Source organism: Xiphophorus couchianus, chromosome 7 (genome assembly GCF_001444195.1).
Source record: "Xiphophorus couchianus chromosome 7, X_couchianus-1.0, whole genome shotgun sequence".
NCBI classification, from domain to species: domain Eukaryota; kingdom Metazoa; phylum Chordata; class Actinopteri; order Cyprinodontiformes; family Poeciliidae; genus Xiphophorus; species Xiphophorus couchianus.
The window spans coordinates 24,829,893-24,848,716 of record NC_040234.1 but is presented as its reverse complement, the minus strand read 5'-3'; the positions used below and the strand labels follow the sequence as shown (position 1 = coordinate 24,848,716).

Here is an 18,824-nt window from a genome sequence, read left to right as displayed (position 1 = left end):
TACTATATACTTTGTATATATTTATATGCATTACACTTAATACTTAGCGTACTTAAAATGTACTTAAAGAAATGTAAGTATATGTGAAATGTACAATTTTTTTTCCACTAGGGATCTCCAGAATATTGCCAGAATTGGAAATATTCTATCCAGGTGTAACACTGAAAAACTAAATCATGCATTTGTTACTTCAAGGCTGGACTACTATCAGGAAGTCCATAAAATGCAGTTCAAAGCCGTTAACTGATCCAAAATGCTGCAACAAGTGTTCTGATGAAAATTAAAAAGATAGATCAAATTTCTTATATTTAAGCTTCCCTTTCTCACATATAAACCTCTTTGTCAAATGTTCTATAACTTCATGGCTTTCTACACTTGAAAAAGGAGGACTTGATGAGACTTCAAGATTTCACTCACTCAATTTTATTTACACCAGTGAACAATGAAGAGGTGAAAAACCTACGAAACACATCCAAAAATTTTGAAATTTAGTTTAAATTTAATAAATTCTTAGTTATCATTCCATCATTAACTTTAGACATGAATTTCTTTCACAATTTTAACCAAATTGATTTTTTTTTCTTTATTTATTTTTATTAATTTTGTTTTTTTAATTCAAGGACATAAGGACTGAATCCTTGAATCCTTTCTTTGATTAAACCAAACAAATCCTACATGAAGTCAAACATTTTTCCAAATTAGATTTAAACTTGTTTTTCTCTCAGGACATAATTTTTACATTAATTGAATTTTAAATAATTGAATAATTGATAATTGAATTTTTGGCTCTATTTAAATAATAGAGACAAACTTTAAAACCCAGCAATACAAATTGTTCCTTCAATAAATTCTACATTTCTCTTACTCAAATACAAAAGCAAAGCCAGACTACATTTTCAGCTGAGTCCAGTGAAAGGCTTACCAGTAGACCTTATAAAATCTAAGTCCTTTTCCCATTAATTTGATCAGTTTGTCATTGAACTGCAGATTTGGGGGCTGTGTCTGCCTTCCTCAGCTCTATTGCAAAACCAGCCAAATGATCGGTGGATTCCTTATATTACCTGAGTTCAGGATGCTGCTGATTGGACCAAATTGCTTTCATCTGCTGAGAAGTGCTGCAGAGTGGCACACATGTTTATGCACCCACATCTGCACTCATGAGCAGATCTGCACAACACCCTTAATACACATACCATTACACCTCTGCCATATTTGTCTCTCAACTTTGAGGACAAAGTGTTCCCTTGCTGCCTATTATATTGGCACAACTAATCAGATTTTTATATAAAAAAAAAAATTAAAAAAAAAACAGGAATTTGATATAATAGACACAGCAAGCAAATCCTCACCTATTGTCTGTCCAGGAGGACCCCAGGCTCCACCCTGCCTGGAGCTTCTAGGGTGGTGGTTGGTTGCATAGGCTCGGAGGGGGTGAGGGGGACCGTAGGTTTGGCGGTGGAGAAATTCTGAGTCTGGGTGGGATGACCTGGAGCTCCCATATAAAAGGCTGCAGAGCATATTTAGAAAGTTTGATTTTAAGAATCATTTTAAAACATTTTATTATAGTCTGCTTTGACATAAAAACATCACACTAGCAATATGCAAATAATAATGGTAATATTGTTTAAACTATTAGTTTATTTTATTAGTTTATTTATCTCACACCATTTCACTACAAAGGTTGTCTTGAGGCACTTTATGAAAAATCATTTCAATTCAATCACATATCTAATTAATCCTAGTTTAATAATAATAATAATAACCTGAGTTTATTATTCAAATTGGTTGAAAGAAATTCTAAGGAAACCCACAGTAGATTGTATTGTGTCAATAACTTGCAGCATTCACTCATCCTGGACCAGCACATAGTGACAGTAGACAACTACTGGCATTTTGTAGATGACTTTACAACAATCCCTCATACTGAGCATACATGTAGCAACAGTGTAGAGCAAAATTTCCCTTTACTGGAAGAAAGCTCACGCAAAACCAGAACCTGGAGAATCTGGATTCTCCAGGTGAGATAAGACACACAAAAAGAAACAGAAGAACTGAGGAGTACTTTCTATGTCAACAAGAAGTAGAATGTTAATAGCAGGAGATTGACAATGTCTAATAGTTAGCAGCATTCTCTCAATCGATTCCCTCCTCGAGGAAAGTGCCAGACATCCAACCTGTAAACACACCTGTAGTTATCTGAAACATTTACATAAACACAAGTCTTCTGCAGTCTGCTAGAAAAGGGAAGAAAATACTAAGTATACGTTCACTGCAGACAATCCGGAACAACCCACAAAATTGTGGATTACAGCCATCTGTGGAAAAAACTCAGTGAGCCTAAGATTAAATTTTAGATTAAATTTATTAAAAATCCATTGTTAGCATAATGGCACATTAGATGTTGGCACATCTAAGCTAACTGCATGCTTTGGTCAGTGTATAATTTCAGGTTAGTATAATAAATCATGCCTATTATTTGTTTTCTAATTATCACGGAGTTTGAACTGACATATAGTTTTGTCCATACTACATTCTTCAAATAAGTTTTGAAAGAACTTCTGTCAGTGGGATCCAAGTGAATTTTGTCAGCGGACAGTGGATTCTGGAAAGTTTAGATATGCAAAAACTGAATAATAATTCATTCTTTCACAACTTATTCCCCTCTTCAACATGGCATACTGTTAAAATTGCATGTCAAATTGAAATTGACATGCACTGTAAGAAGACACAGCTTTCATGTTCTCTTATCTTCCCACTGTCAGACATTAAAACTGCAGAAGGTAGCTTTTAGAAAAAGTTTGGTTTTTTACATATTTCTTAAGACTTTTACTATGTCCCAGTATAGCATATTCTGAGACAGCTCTGTGAGAGAATCAAGCTCATCTGCTTCCTCAATGTGGTCCTACTGCTATCTGCAGAAATACATCACTCATCTGCCATGCCATCACCATGTTACTTATTGGTTCTGGTCCACTTTGTTTCCTGAAGTCCACAGTCTACACAGGACACTTTGGGACATTGTAGAGCACTGCATGCTTCCTTCATGACAAACTGTATGGAAATGCTGGTTTATTTTTCCAGCAGGACTTGGTATAAACCATACAAATGACCATGGCAGTAGCGCTAAATGGCCAGCAAATTTTAAATTTTCATTCTCTGTAAGCCATAGTCATCATATTAACAAGAAATAAAGGCTTGAAGCATTTCTCTCTAAGTGTGGTGAATCTATATGCATTTCACAAAATGAGGGACAAAAAATATTAAACTTTTTCATAACATACATTTTTTTAGATTTACCTCTTATAACAAGAAATACATAAGTTTTATAGTATAACATGCTTGACAGCTAAATCAGAACTTTTCCTGTTTCTTATTTTGAATATATCTTGTAGAAAATAACTGGCAATTTGGGCAATTTATGGTGAAAAAAATAAGTGAACATTAATGTAATACTCCCAATAAAACCTGAAGAATTTTAGTGAATTTGTCCCCAGCCCAGAATAGACACCGTTGTTTAGCTCTAGACTATAGTCTCCGATTTAGATTTGCTGCTTGTCATTCAGCTGCAAGCCACTCAGATCAGTGCATCTTGTAATATTAACAAATAAAAATAAATTGTTTGTACAACTTTCTTTTTAAACAAATTGGTTAATTAGCTGTTTGAGCAATGATAGTTATTGGCTAAACTTGGCTCCGTGTATGCATTACAATTATCCCTCCAGTAATATGTAAGTGAGGATAAATACATGCACAGATCAAGCAAATGTTGCCATATTTAATTTTATACCAAATTCAGACAGGATGTCAAACCATAATTCTTCAATCAGAATAATCAAATGAATCAGTATTTTTTTTTTGTATTTAACTTTTGATTAATTGTTCTCTTTTTATGTAGATTTTTCTACTCTACATAAGGTACCATATATTGTCTTGCTGTTTCAGGCCAATGTACCCAGAACTGACTCTTTTCATAAAAGCAACTGTCTATAAAACCAATTGGTGGAGGGGAGCTTCAATAACTCAAACAACTAATTAAAAATAAATTTATAAATAATGGTAAAATGTGCAGTAATGACTGGTGCCCTTTGTTTGTGTCCTGTATTGAAAATAAAATTCAGAAATATAAACAATAGCCACACCTCTGCACCCCGGCTGTTTCTTGTTATTTGAGAGACCTCCCACCACTCTCAAATGTATTGGAAATTGTATCAACGTGCCAAAATCAGCTAATCCAACATCAGTGAAAATGAATAAATGCTTTAGAGGATCTTAAAACTATATTTTGCAGAGGCTCAGAGTGAATGCTGACCTTTCTAAAGTCTTCCTTAAGCTGCAGCAGAGCTAAATCACATTAGCAGGACGGTCTGTTGTTGTTAGAAGCTGAAGTTAGTGTATCACCCTGTGGTTTGATAGATTCTCTGTGTGTTTTCCACCTGAAACAGCTTTATGTGACCTGCTGAGTGGTTGTTGGACCACACTTCTTATGTTAATGGGACTTGTCATAACAAGTTGAAAATAAATGAATGTTTTTTAAAATATCAAAAAAATTATTTTAAAATAAATCAAAATATTGCTACTTAAGCCGCTGCCTAACTGTATCAGTGCAGTGGGTTGTCTTTTATTTTAGAAATTGCAACTAGAAATCCAGCAGACTGTCTGCTGCTGCTGCATGATCTGCAACAGGTAAATCTAAGCTACACTGGTCCTGAAGAGATGTCCTGCTATGTACCACATTTTTTACACACATTAAAGCCCTAAAAGTACATTTAATTGCACCAAAAACATGGCCAAACTTTTTAACTCATCTAAACTTCCAGAGAGACCGAAAATATAAAATATTTCATTTTCATATGAGCACAATTTTGCTCGAATTTTGTCTTTCCAAATACCAGTATCTTATATACAACGCTATCATTATTATTATTATTATTATTATTATTATTATTATTATTATTATTATTACAGTTTTATTATTATGGTAAAAAAAAATGTTTTCCCAGTGATAATAGATACCGTTTTCACATAAAATACAGACTGCAGACATGAATAGTAATTGAAGCTGGACCAGTTTATCCACATAACCTGTAATACATCAACAGTTGGGCCGGAAAGTAGTGGAGTAAACCACAATCTCACTCCAATCAGCTTGCATGACTAGACCGCAGACTGATATGGTTGTCAAGGCGACCGCTAATGTGGACACAAGCTAACACGGAGCTATGCTAACTTTAACGTGACTTTCAGGCCGCCCTTTCAAGACAGTGTGGACGTGAAAGGACGCTGCGTTTTATCTGCCTCCCCCCAATTTACAGACACATACGCACGAAGTCTTCCGTGATCTTGATGAAACACGACGTCCCCGTCACCGGACAGGTCTCCAGCCTCCTACCGTGGGAAACATCCTGAGAGCAGGAGCCGAAACTATTAACATCGTGGAAGTGTTAGCCCTACCGCGTAAAATTAAACGGTGTGATATCCCGGGCAACGTCGTCTGTTATGTGACATTACTGTAAAGTATTGTTTACTGATAAGGAAAGAACGTTCCCACCCGTATGTTCCAGTTGCGTCAGTTGATTGAGCTCGAGCCGCTCCGCGCACCTCGGCAGGTACACGGCTCGAGCAGAGACGGAACTTTTGTTCTCCACTCAGATCAGAAACAGACGTGCCTCTGCGCTCTCTTTCAGTGTTGCATTACTTTGCCTGATGGCTGCTGACAGTAAATCTGTTTTAATTTCGAACATATCTAATTAATTGTGACGTTCCAGTACAGCAGCCGGGGAGACCTGTCATGCACTGGTGAAGCCAATAAGCAAGACAAAGGTGCAGCGGAGACAATGCAGTGATGAAACCTGCAAGTCATTTCTCTTATTTTTATTAGTATCTGCTTGCAACAACCCATCCCCCTTCATATTTCTCCTCTCCTTGGTCTCCAGATCACTATTAACCTTCCAACGCATTCCATGCATTTTAGTTAGAGACAGCCCCCGACACCCCTCCCCTTTCCTGGATGACAATACTGCTTGCTGTACCTGAGACTGGTGGCCATGAAGCGCCAGCAGCAGCACGGTGCCTCTGTGGCTGAATGCAGCGGCGCAGGCAGCTCTGTTCACTGGCATTGTTTCAACTGAGCCTCCCCTCTTTCCCACCACCACACGCTTACCTTGCTTTTACCGATCTGTCGTAACTCCATCCCGTCCCTGCCCCTAGGTCTCCAAATCCTGCTGTGGGATAATTCCTCTCCATGAAAAGAACAGGCTGGATGAAGATGGACAGATAGCGCGCGAGAGAGAGAGAGAACGATAGAGGGGGGAGAAGGGGAGAAAAGGAGGGTTGGAGGACCGTCCTCTCTCCTCAGCGCTCGATTCTGTTTATTTCTCTGCTTGACGAGCCTGTAGACTCGGAGGAATGAGGGGAGAAAGAGGGAAGACACAGCAGCCAGGAGCACCTCCTCCCCTCGCCTCTCTTCTCCTCATATATTTCTCTGTCTATTGTCTGTTGTATTGAGTTGATGGGCCACAGAGCAGATGCTGCGTGTTCTTCAGCTACTTTGATGAGGCAGAGTCTGGATTCAGTCGCACAGCTGCTGCTGCCTCGCAAGTACACTGAAGCTATTTTCCCTCATTTTGTTCACAAGACGCCATTTTTCTGCGATGAAATGACTGAGCTTGGCGTTCACCCTTATCTGTGTAACACACAAATACACTGCGTGTCTAATATGTATTGGAAGACTGTAGATTTATATCCCTTGGAGGAAATATTAAGACTTGGAGCCATCATATGTAGAGAGATTCGAGGACTCCCAACATTTAGGTGAATATGTGGGACAAATTCAAAACACCTGGACACATGTCTTCTACATTTATTTTTATAAAACATCGCACTGTGTAAAAAATAATGTCAACTTTTTTTAGTTCTTTTGCATAAATCATCTTGGGGTGAACAGCAGAACCACCAAAAGTGAACCCCACCCACCTCAAAAAAAGCACATGAATCTCATGTGTGCACATTGTTTAACCAGGTGTGAGCATCCTGTGGTGGATGTGGTTTACCATAAATACGCATTCATCATGACCAAACAAGCAACAGAAAACAGAAGGCATAAAGTTCTCTCAGTTAGACATCAGGCACAGAAAAAAGACGTTCCCACCAGGGCCACCTTTCTCATTAGTCGTCTCCTGGTTCAGCGGGTTCCGATGGCGCCTCCCTGTGGTCAGAGATAGGAAGTATAATTATAGAATACGTAGCAGCCTAGTGTCAGAGCATAAAGGACAGTGGTGCTCTGACATGTTAGAACGTGAGGAGGTGATGTAAGTGCTGCAGAATACAGCACAAACCTTCAATCAAATGCATTAATTATGCGTAACATCATTATAAGATAAGATTTATTTGTCATTGTCATCAACAGATTACAATGAGATTGAGATTTGCTCGACTCGAGTTAAGATGCAGGTTATGTGTATATACGTAATATACCAAGATAAAGAAATGAATAGTACAAAAATTAGAAATAAATAGACATCAGAAGATGGCTGCAGCGCCTGGAGGTGTCGCAACAGAATTTACATTTATAACAAAGTGGTGTCAAGAGCAGAAGTTCTTATGCCTTTGAATTTAGTGCCATGATTGCCATTGGGTAAAAACAGTTTTTTAGGCGATTTGTCCTGGTTTTTATTGCTCTGTATCTCTTGCCTGAGGCAGCAGCTGGAAGAGACCATGGTCAGGGTGTGAAGAGTCATTTAAAATGTCCAAAACTGTCTTGTGGAGCCTGGAAGTGTAAATCTGTTCCATAGTGGGGAGGGGGCAGCCTATGGTTCTCTCTGCTGCCCTAACAACCCTCTGGAGCGCCTTCTTGTCCGCTTGTACGGCCAAGCAGATGTGCTGCTGCCGTACCAGACACCCAGACCATACATGAGCACACTCTCTATGGAGCAGTGATAGAAGGCCTGCAGCAGGTCTGAGGGTAGACGGTTCTTCTTGAGTATTCTCAGAAAGTAAGTCTCTGCTGTGCCTTCTTCAACAGCTCCTTGGTGTTGGTGCTCCAGGTTAGCTTGTCCTCCAACTCCATGCCCAGAAACCTGAACACTGGGACCCTCTCCACACAGGTCCCACTGATGGTGAGAGGCTGGATGTCTGTTTTGTTCTTCCTGAAGTCGATCACCAGCTCCTTTGTTTTGGAGGTGTTGAGGAGCAGGTTATTGACTTTGTACCACTCTGACAGCCGCTTCACCTCATCCCTGTACTCCAGCTCCCCCTTCCCGCCTGAGATGAGACCAACAACAGTCGTGTCATCTACAAACTTTCTGACCTTGTTGCTGAGGTGGTTGGAGACACAGTCATGAGTGTAGACGGTGTAGAGAAGTGGGCTGAGCACGCAACCCTGTGGCGATCTGGTGTTCAGGCTTAGATCAGTGGAGGTGTGGGGGCCCAGTCTGACCCTCTGAGAGCGACCTGTTAGGAAGTCCAGGATCCAACTGCAGGTGGCTGATGGGAGCCCAAGGTTTGCTAGCTTGGACACCAGACGTTGGGGAAGTATGGTATTAAATGCTGAGCTGAAGTCCACAAAGGGCATTCTGACGTAGCTCCCCTGCTTCTCTAAGTTGGTCAGGGCAGCATGAAGTGCAGTGGATACAGCGTCCTCTGTGGACCTCTTTGCTTTGTAGGCAAATTGGAGAGGGTCCAGCTCAGCAGGCAGGCCAGCGAGGATGTGACTCCGCACCAGTCTCTCGAAGCACTTCATGATGATCGGTGTGAGTGCCACTGGGCGGTAGTCGTTCAGGGTGTTGATGTTGGTTCTTTTCGGCAGGGGGACAATGGTAGAGGACTTTAGGCAGGGAGGGACATTATGATTTATTGTATGTGTGCCTTAGCAGCAGTCCAGTTTGTGTTCATACTGACTTGTCTTCAGAACAATGGTAGAAGGCAGTTTGGCCCAGTGGATTACATTTTCTTCAACATCAGAAGGATTCCAGGGTGTGAGTGCAAAATTCACTAGGAACACATGGCATCATGATGCACGATGATAAAAAGGTCCATTCAGTGGGGAGAGTGTGATGGTCTGTTCTACTGAAACTTGGGTTCCTTCCATGAGTCTGTTACTTGGATTCCTAGGCAGTGCTACACACTGTGTACATCCCTTTATAGAAACTTTATAGAAAACTTGCCACCAAGCAAAAATGCTTCAGGAATGGTTTGAGAAGCCAAAGGTTTTTCACTTGACCTCCAAAGTCCGTGGATCAATGGAAACCTAAGGGTCTGCAAAACCTAAAGGGTCTACTACTAACATCTTTATGCCTGATACAACAGAGGTGCAGTAAAGTCAAACCTCAACACTCAAACACTCAAAAAGCAGGAAGCGGACTATAGCACATTGCATTCTGGTTAAGTACAACTAAAACAAACATGAATCTAGAGCTAGTGTAAGAAATGGCTCATGGTCTTTTGCCAAAGAAAAATGAGAAATCCTATAACCGCTCTGACACCACTCCATTTTTATTTTCATTTTGTGAAGAAAGATGTTGTGCTCTGTTTTCTTCAGAAGTTTTCATGCTGTTTCCTTCAGTGGTCCCTGGTACAGTGCAACTTCAAGTGAGGGCCTGAAACAGGTTTTTCAAAGTGACACAGTGTTTCTGCACTGTGTAACTCATTTGACACAGTGCAGTTTGAAAGTGAACAGCACCAACTGAAAATGTAACAAGTGTTAAAATGTTGGTCCCCAATCGAACCGAGTCTCCTGGTCCACCAGATGTGAAAACACCCTTAGTCACTTGTTTGCTAATTCCTTATCAGGCATGTCAGTAGATGTGCTGCCAAGTTTTGGTAGCTCATCTACCAAAACTCTCTCTCTATATATATACATACATATATATATATATATATATATATATATATATATATATACTGTATATATACTGTGTATATATAGCCTGCCATATAGAACACACTCAGGCATACTTCATTTACCAAAGCAGTTAACTTCTGAAAGTAGTTAGTACACTACATATTATGAATGTGTATCCAACTAGACTGATGAAGGTTTGCCACAGTTAACAGACATTTATTCTATGCTATTATTTTGTATATTTCACATTACAATATATTATGGAAAAGACACATAAATAGTATTATTTCTATCCACTTATTAGTTAGACACAACTTTGTTTCTGTTTTTCCACATTAAATTCTTTTCTCACTCAGATTGAAGTTTTGTGACTGTAACGAATATGAATATGCAGACTGTCTGTTGAGATTAGCCCCCTGTGCACTAGGTGGCAGAGTTATTCCACAGAAAACCCATCACATTGCTGTGAACACTGCTGTTGAATACTGATGACTGAGGCTGGTGAATGAGCTCTCCAGCCAGGGGTTCCCTGTGTTTTGCCAAGCATGCAAGAGATGTTCAACAAAGTCTGTTTGCTGTCATAACTGGGGCCGGTTAACTGGGGCCACATTTGTTTTCTTAAGTTCCATCAGAAGTTTGTATTGGACATTTTGGACGTCTGTACATGTTTACTACCCCACCCACTTACCCTGAATAAGGTGGTGGAGGGGCATCATGCTGTCCACTGTGGATCAAAGCTTCATTGTAGCTGGGTAAAGGTGGAGGTGGGACCACCACTCCAGACAGGGGCACCACCTCAGGGACTGGGGCCCCATCTGCTCCCATTCTGACTGGAGTACTAGAGCAGAGCAAGGACATAAAATAAAAGTACAGAACTGAGGAAGCTGACTAGCAAAACAATAGAAAGATAGAAATGTTTTAAAATTGGATAAAAATAAATTCATTTTATAAACCAATGACATTAGCTTGTATCACATCTGTTTCCTACACATACAGATACATTTACTGCCTGCTTTGCAAACAGGAGTACAATCATGATAAGCTCACATTAAAAAACCCAACCATTAGAGTACATTTATTCAATGGAAAAGGATAATCCACACTAGTGTACTACAGACTGTGCACATCCTTTTATAGAAAACCTGTTTTGAGCAGCCAGTGGTCTCTTTCAGCAAGATAATGCCTCCTCTATGGGGGAAATTTTCTGCCAAAATTTGAGAGCACATATTTTCTGTCTGAAAGCAGGACTTGTCTTTCTTCTCAAAACTTGTAATGCCTGTACTCAAAACTTCTGTTCTCTTTCAAAGATTCACTGTGCTTTCTCAAATCTTTCTCTTCGCACTCAGAACTTGTCTGATCAAATCTCCGCTTGCAAACCTCTGATCGCTCATTTCAATCGATCATTTTCTGCTCACGCTTGGAACAAAGGAGCAACTTCGCCTGGCAACTTCTTGGCCAGTAGAATGAAAGTGTTATACTTTGTGTGTTTGTTTCCTTCTAGTAGGTGTACCTGTGTGGCTACTATTTAATTGAAGGGGCACATCTAGAAGTTTCAGGAACGTTTCCCTCTAGAAATGCTGTTTGAGACAACCGCTTTAAGGTCAACTGTGTTTAAAATTTGCCTTTTATTTTGATGATTTGTTCTGATTTTTCAGTAAAATTTTGAACTTTGACGTAAACATACCGGCCAGACCTTGTCCTGGGTTTCTTCTTGTTTTTGTAGCAGTAGACTCCAAGGACTGTGGCAATAACAGCAGTCACTACTATGGCCAGGATTCCTGCCACCAACCCAGAAACATCCAAGTTGGAGGAACTTGGATCTGCTAAAATAAAATGTTTGTTACAAACAATAAAAACAAAATGTGTCTGCACTCTATTGAGCTGATCTGCTTTTATGATTTATCTTTTACTGTGAATTCTCATTTCTTATAACAGTTCTGTTTGCTGGAAACAAAAACTCCCTGAAATTCATAATGTGCAGACAGTTGACTGATGTTTTTAAAGATGAGGTTAAAATGTATTGCTTTTTACCAATAATTTAATAAAAGTTATTTCAAAAATAGTTACACAGTTTTCCAAAATGCTAAACAATGGATTTGGTCTTTCATTTAAGCTTGTTTCTTTTCAACAGACAAGCAAAATTGAAATGATTTGACAGAAGATACAGAGCAACCAGAACCAGAACCAACCGTCTCAGAGACAGTTTTTACCCGATAGCAATAACAAAACTAAATGCAATCAAAAACAACCATTAATCATCATAAATGATGTATGTGAGAATGTGGCTGTTCTTACTTTTTTTTCGCCAGTTGTTTGTTGATTCTTGTGTGTGTGAATTGTGAGACAGTTATTTTTTGTTTTTGGGCATGTGGATCAACTGATGGCACCCTTTGAATTTCGTTGTCCTTGTGACAATGACAATAAAGATTTATCTTATCTATCTTATCTGATTTCCTGAGAATATTCAATTCATTGTTTTTACTACATGTATTGTTTTAGTCCAGGTTTCTGACTTTGATTTTAATGGCGCTTGTCTTGGTTTCTAGGTAACCTGTTTTGTGTTTTTATTTTGTGTTTTAATCTTTTCTCAAGTTTTAATTTGGTTACCTAGAAATTTATTTAGCTTTAATAACACTATTTTCTGTCTTATTTTGCATTTGCAATACATTTTACCCAATGTTGCTTTATTATTCCAAGTCTTAGCTTCTAATCTGCACTGAGTTTGTCACTATTATCTTACATGTAAAGTTGAAACCAGAAGTTTACATACACCCAACAAAAAGACACTTTTTTACAGGCAGAAGTTAAATTTGACCAAATGTCTCTTATTTTAGGTCAATTGGGAATTACCAAAATGATTTCTATTTGCTAAAAGCCAGAACACTTAGCAATAAGATTCAAGAATCAGACATTTATATAAATAATAATTGCTACCTCACCAAACAAAGAGGGAAAAGTGATCTGATGTCATAGCTTTGAAAACCTTTGACAGGTTAACTGACACAATAATGTATGTATATGAAATGAACTGGACCTGTTTTATTCTGAATTAAACTGAACTTATAGATTATGAACTCTTCCAGAAGTGTGTTGTTGCCTTCAGTGCACTAAAACATATCCATCCCTTTCCCCCCCCTCACACCTAAATGTTTTACATTCACTTTGGATGAGCTCAACCTAAAGCCATGCATGAAAGAATGAAGATGAAGATTTTTCTAACCTGGTTTCTTATCATATGTACTCCAAAACTTTCTCTGAAAAAAGAAGAAAACAGCCGGTCAATAAAGTGGCCTTCGATTGTATTCTCTTTAAAACATTTTCCATTCACTTATTTTTCATATTTCCTTTCCAAGCCACCAGACTTTCCTTTCTCCAGTCGTCTTCAGTCCCTTTACAGGGTTTCTGGAGGTTTTAGAGGATTGGATCAATGTGAACAAGTCTTCCATATTTCAAGTTATGTACAAATACCCTTTATAAACATTTTTCATATTTTTCATCTCACAGCCATAAACGTCAACTTATTTTCTTTAAATTTTACATATTTTACATTTGTAGCACAGATCAATACAATTTTTGACTGTGTGTGCTGAGTTTTTTTGGAAGGAAGGAAAAGAAATTGTAATAAGATTTTGGATCTTTATTTTTTGTATTCACTTTTTCTTTTTCTTTGATAAAGATTATTTTGTTAAATTCACGGTTTTGCATGCATCCATTACTTTTCCAAGAGTGCTTTGAGAATGACACAGCTACTTGATCATAAAAAAAAGTCTTTAAATTAATCTTTTACTGTAGTCATAGCAGCATATCTTTGCAATATTTACCATCTAGGAGACTGAAATTGTGACTTCATGTTCACTGTTACTGACAACAATGTTTAGGGCCACAGACCAGCAAAAAAAAAGGCTACTGAAAAAAATCCCACAGCATGATGCTGAGGGCACTGTTAGCCCTTTCTTCTTGAAGACCTCATCATTCAGCCTATTCTCACTCCCTACTCGTCATATATTTGTGTTGCATCATTAGCTCCATCCATCTTCTCATCAACTCTGACCTGCTTTCTTGTTGCTGCTGAACAAAAGAGCCTCCACGACAGGACGCCGTCATTCACCCTATGTATGTTGCATTTAAAATATTTATGTGTCTATATAAGCCAAGAAGTTCTGCAATTGTCTAATCTAAGCAGAGCACATCAGGTGGTCCATCATCTCTCCATGTTGAGATGATGGAATGAGATTTGTGGCTGTAGCATGGTAAAATGCAGAAATGTTTATGATGTATGAATATTTTGTTAAGACAGGTAGTATTTTCAGGACATGACTCATCTGTACATAACTGATTTGTTTCAGGCATAACATCTGAATGAACTCTTAGAATCCTTACTGTCTTTTCATCATCTTCAAAAATTTCTCTGGCCTCCTCATAGTTGCACGTTTCATCTATGCATTCCCTCTGCAGGTCGCCCTTCACCACCAGCTCAAAGTCCCAGTGGTTAGCGAGCAAGGAGCGAGACATGAAGGATGTTGCTGACTCTGCATCCAAAAACACTGGATCTCCTGCAGGAATCAAGTCATTTTTCAGATCAGTGAAAGAAACCAGACTGTAACAGGCTGCAGCTTTGTGCTCACGAGTTGAGGTCCAATTCTTGAGAGGTTGTAACTGAACAATGTTGGGGAACTTTGTAGGAACGCAACTCATCATGCATCATTAAACAACCTTGGGGTGTTTTTAGGAGTAAACTTTTGGCATGTGGCAGAAAAAAGTCCACAGAACTTTCATTCCAAATGTAGGATTGAAGGACTCTGATCCTCAGTGGGTGGGCTTAAACAGAATCAAGAGTTTATCAAACAGGAAAATGGTGGTGGTTTCACTCCTTTGGGATTAAAAAATTCACAGAGAACCTGAAGTTGTTCTGATTTTATAGTCATAAAATTAAAAATAAATAAATAGGTCAGAGCGTATCAATCCAAATATTAGAGTTCATGCTGGCACATATGATGGATTAAAATTTCCCGACACAGAAGTAGAAGTTTCTGGCAGAGGCTATTTAGACAAACAAATCTGAAATATCCAGATACTCTCTGTAATAAATTAATGCTTTTCATACTGTCACCTGTGACTTAAGATGCAATTTTAGCAGACCAACTAAACTATTACTATTTATTCAAGGAGCTGACATAAGTCTTTCTTGAACTCAAAAATATATACACATTTTGGTGTTTTAATAAGGTAGGAGGATTTTCTCTTTTCTTAAGGTGCAATTTTCAGCTGAGCAGATTGTCCTTGAAACAGCAGATTTTCATAAGCAGGTTCTTCTTTAATGAAAACTCATTTTTATTCATAATTTTGTGCCACATAATATTCCAGTGTGAATTAACAGGTACCTTCTGATTGATAGAAAATCTATTTTTATTGAAGAATGGTACTCAAAAGAAGTGTGGGCTGTTGAAAAATTTTATTTAAAAATACCGTTCATAATTTAAAGTATTTTGCATTTCCTCCATCTTCTTAATGAGTTTTATGTGTTAATCTGGTAATCTTTTCATATATAGTGATTTTTATTCCTCCAAATAAAAATAACATTTAATTTATTAATGGCTTTAATCATATTGGTCAAAACAGGAAGTAAATTCAAGCTGGTTACGTCCTAGTCAGAGTTAAACAACAACACAACAGAACAAGACCTGGATGGAAATGAAATTTGGGTCACGAAAGGAGCCTGAAGGGACGAAGGCTGCTAACGTGTTGCTAGCTGGTGGTAAGTTTGCTTCAAAATGCTAATTATCTTTGTTTAATTATAAACAGTGCCGTACATATATACACAAACGTATGTTGGTTTCAGAAGTAGTTATTTTATCAGTTGAATTGTAATTTCTATGATTATTATTATAACAATCATTCCTCATGTTATAACTGCATGGAGGCTCTGTGTGTTGCAACTTAATATAGTTTTCTTCATAAACTTAACTGGATTTAATTAAGCTCAGCATGCCAAAGAGACTTTGATATTGTGAGGCTGTTGTTAAAACTTGTTCATCATTGTTTTTATCTTCAACATATTTTTGCAGTCTAAGCAAATGAAGATGAAAGAGGAAGCCAGGGATCAGGAATTAGAAAACCTAAAGACTTTGCTGTCTCAGAGGCTCCACCAGATCACCAACCAGTTCATCGTCTCCCTGAAGTCCACACTTAAGCCACACTTTATAGCTAATGAGAGCATCAACTGATTTTATGATATTGCTGACTATTTTTTCTACTTTTAACATAAACAGGCAAAGAAGTCACCTAGAAACGTTTTATTCAAGGAGCTGACAAAAAATCTTTCTTGAACTCAAAAATATAATCACGTTTTGGTGTTTTAATAAGGTAGGAGGATTTTCTCTTTTCTTAAGGTGCAATTTTGAGCTGAGTAGATTGTCCGTGAAACAGAACGGACAATCTGCAATGGGAATTGCAGTGAATTCCCATTCACTGCAATGGTCCAGTGAACGGGAATGTTCTGTCGTTGATCCTCACTGCCTTAGGAAGGAGAAATGTCAGTTTGTCTTCAGTAAAACTGGAATACTGTGGCATTGTATTAAAGCAATACTCTGTGCTTGGTGAACTATTTTTCACATTTCTCTAAAGTGTATTTATTTTATTATGGTGCTAATTTTCATAAGAATGTTATCTGTAAACTTTTACTATATTAATAATTTGTAAAATTCTCAGATAGTATATTGGCAATTTACTCTTGAAAAATGTGAATATATTGAATACACAAAGTATTTTTTTTCAATTGAAAGTGTGTTGCTGTTCATCCTTCTGAATACTGGTAGCCTGATATGTTTACAGTACTGTACATGTGTATGAAGCATGTGACGCTGTTAAGTAACTAAACGGTGTACTTCATTAGCAATTATAATAAACCAAATGTTATTGTGATCACAGTACTAACATATAAAATATATAATGCTTATAAATTTAGAAGACATTCTAAATATTCTTTATATGTAATTTGTTCACAAAAATTGTACACTAAAGATATACTAATCAAGCAAGTTATTATTACATAAAAAAGCCGTATACTTAAAGTGTACAAAGTATAACTTTAGTTGTATACTAAAGGTATACAAATCCAAAAGATCCAAAAAGCATGTGATAGTACACTTATTACACTTTAAATTGTGATTTTCTACAATTTAATTACAATTAAAATACACAAAATTAGTTGTTCCAAAATAACATACTTCAAGTTAAATAATCCTTAAACCTGAAGTATAGTTTAAGGATCAAGGAAGTGATGATTGGCTTCAAGTATTTTCAAGTATGCTAAAATTTAATACTCTTAGTATATTTATTTTTCACAAGGGAATGGACAGAGCAGACAGGTTCTATCTGATGTCATCAGCTAATCTTCACTCAGTTTCAATAGTCATCCCACTTTGCATAGCGAGATCATAATCTCATACATTCATGAGAAGTATTATATTTCTGATTCTTTACTCAAAACGTTTTCCTTTTCTAGTCAGTTGTGTTTGTTTGCTGTGAGAGGAAGAGTTCTTTACCTGGTGCTTGTTGGTTACGAACATAACATTGGCCTGTCTGCAGCAGGGACAGCAACACAATCCAATGTAATACTGCCATCAAGGGAAACGCCTAGAAGAGAAACAGGAAAACATGGAGTCTTTAGGGTGAACTCCTAAGATCTGAGATCAGCAGAGTACGGCACAAAAGAAAGGAGCACTCACCTGCCCAACAGGACTGCACCTCTGACCGTCAGAATGACCCATTCTTCAAACCCTTAAATGATAAAAAATCCATTCAACACTTCAGACTTTCAGCAAAATGGGAGGAGCCACGAAGCCTGACACTGAGCTGGCTCGATACTGCTGGTTGAGATGACCACAAACCTGTTCTGCAACATGTCAACTGAAAGCAGGAAATTCTCAAAGCAAGTCTGAGGGCCTGCCTGTTTCTCTGTTTACTCACTGGCTGCATAGGGAACTGAGCCAACAAACAAAACAGGGACCAGAAGAGATAGGATCAGTTCTTCTGGTGAGCTCTGCTCAAACTGAGTCAGCATGACAGTACAGCAGGCTTGTCAAACTTTGCTTTACAATAAATTGTCACAGTAATTGTTGAGATAAAAGATAATGTTGCTCTGAGACCCTTTTCAAGTAATATTTCGATCAATTTTGTGTCTCAGTTAACAGAAAACTATGTTTTGTTAAAGTATACTTAGGTAAGCTAAACTGTGGACTAGATGTTTATAAGTAACTAGTGGCCTTGCCCTTGTATCTGTCTGATCTGCTTCACTCTCTCCCAGGTCAGCAAATCAGATTTCGTTAGTTGTCCTGAAACTGAAGAGGAAGTTGAGAGGTGACAGCTCATTCTCATTTGCAGTCTCCTTTTAAAGCTTCTGTTTTATCACTGGCTTTTAACTCAGCTTGAAGTATTGGTTTTTGCCGTTGTTGTTGTATTGTTTGTTTTTGATTCTGGTTGTGGTGTACAGGACTTTGGTGAACTGTGTTGTTTTTTTAAAGTGCTTTATAAATCAGCTTAAATTGAATTGAATGGGAGTAGTGCAATGGCAGTAAAGAGAACAGTACACTTGTGTCATATACTTCAGCAAACTAAAATGTGAGCCACAAATATATACCTATTACACTTATAGCATATAAATGAGTCTGCTGGCTGCATACTTGAATGTATAACTTGGTTGACATATTACTTTATCACACTATACTGAAATAAACTTTATATAAAGTTAAAAATGTCCCAATTTAATCCAAAGTAGTATTAAATTAGTATTCTTTCTTGTACACAAGTAGATGGTCCATAGCACACTTGATTTACTTACACTCCAGTATACTTATGAACTTCAGATATTCTACTTTTTGCTAACAGTAATGAGAAACATAGTTGTGCTGAAGTCAGAGAAAAAGAAAGGGTAGGAGCTTCTTAAAGAGACAGATGCCCAATTTCAAGGCATCAAATTATGAAGTCA

General features: G+C 37.8%; 2 protein-coding genes across 5 annotated transcripts in view; both read right to left on the bottom strand.

Moving 5' to 3' along the window:
- Window positions 1–6,736, bottom strand: part of prr12b (proline rich 12b) — a 39,911-nt gene extending 33,175 nt beyond the window's left edge. For both annotated transcript variants that reach the window (XR_003596162.1, XM_028022617.1), the window contains exons 1-2: window positions 6,161–6,736; window positions 1,350–1,507 (exon numbers count right to left, since the gene is read on the bottom strand). Coding sequence is in view for 1 of the 2 variants with exons in the window: in XM_028022617.1 (XP_027878418.1) it covers window positions 1,350–1,507; window positions 6,161–6,243 (241 nt within the window). In the remaining variant the exon portion in view is untranslated. The remainder of the gene's footprint in view (window positions 1–1,349; window positions 1,508–6,160) is intronic.
- Window positions 6,737–6,845: 109 nt separating this feature from the next.
- prrg2 (proline rich Gla (G-carboxyglutamic acid) 2) lies at window positions 6,846–18,741 on the bottom strand. Of its 3 annotated transcripts, none has more exons than XM_028022626.1 (7): window positions 17,566–18,713; window positions 17,383–17,473; window positions 14,219–14,391; window positions 13,059–13,092; window positions 11,523–11,661; window positions 10,527–10,676; window positions 6,846–7,204 (listed from the first exon to the last, which is right to left on the bottom strand). In XM_028022626.1, exons 1-7 carry the CDS (start codon window positions 17,605–17,607, stop codon window positions 7,165–7,167), a joined length of 669 nt encoding a protein of 222 aa, XP_027878427.1. In that variant the 5' UTR covers window positions 17,608–18,713; the 3' UTR covers window positions 6,846–7,164. The 3 variants fall into 3 exon arrangements, with proteins under 3 accessions (XP_027878427.1, XP_027878426.1, XP_027878425.1); XM_028022625.1 differs by lacking the exon at window positions 6,846–7,204 and adding an exon at window positions 9,478–9,593 and having other exon boundaries at window positions 11,523–11,658; window positions 17,566–18,741; XM_028022624.1 differs by lacking the exon at window positions 6,846–7,204 and adding an exon at window positions 9,484–9,593 and having other exon boundaries at window positions 17,566–18,732.
- Window positions 18,742–18,824: the final 83 nt, after the last annotated feature.

Excerpts from the sequence above, each read along its gene's own strand:
- prrg2 (XM_028022624.1), bottom strand. The coding sequence starts at position 17,607 with ATGGGTCATTCTGACGGTCAGAGGTGCAGTCCTGTTGGGCAG. Across the intron at positions 17,474-17,565 it reads GGTGCAGTCCTGTTGGGCAG|GCGTTTCCCTTGATGGCAGT; the intron begins GTGAGTGCTCCT and ends TTTCTCTTCTAG. Across the intron at positions 9,594-10,526 it reads CCTCCACCACCTTATTCAGG|GCCCTCACTTGAAGTTGCAC; the intron begins GTAAGTGGGTGG and ends AACCTGTTTCAG.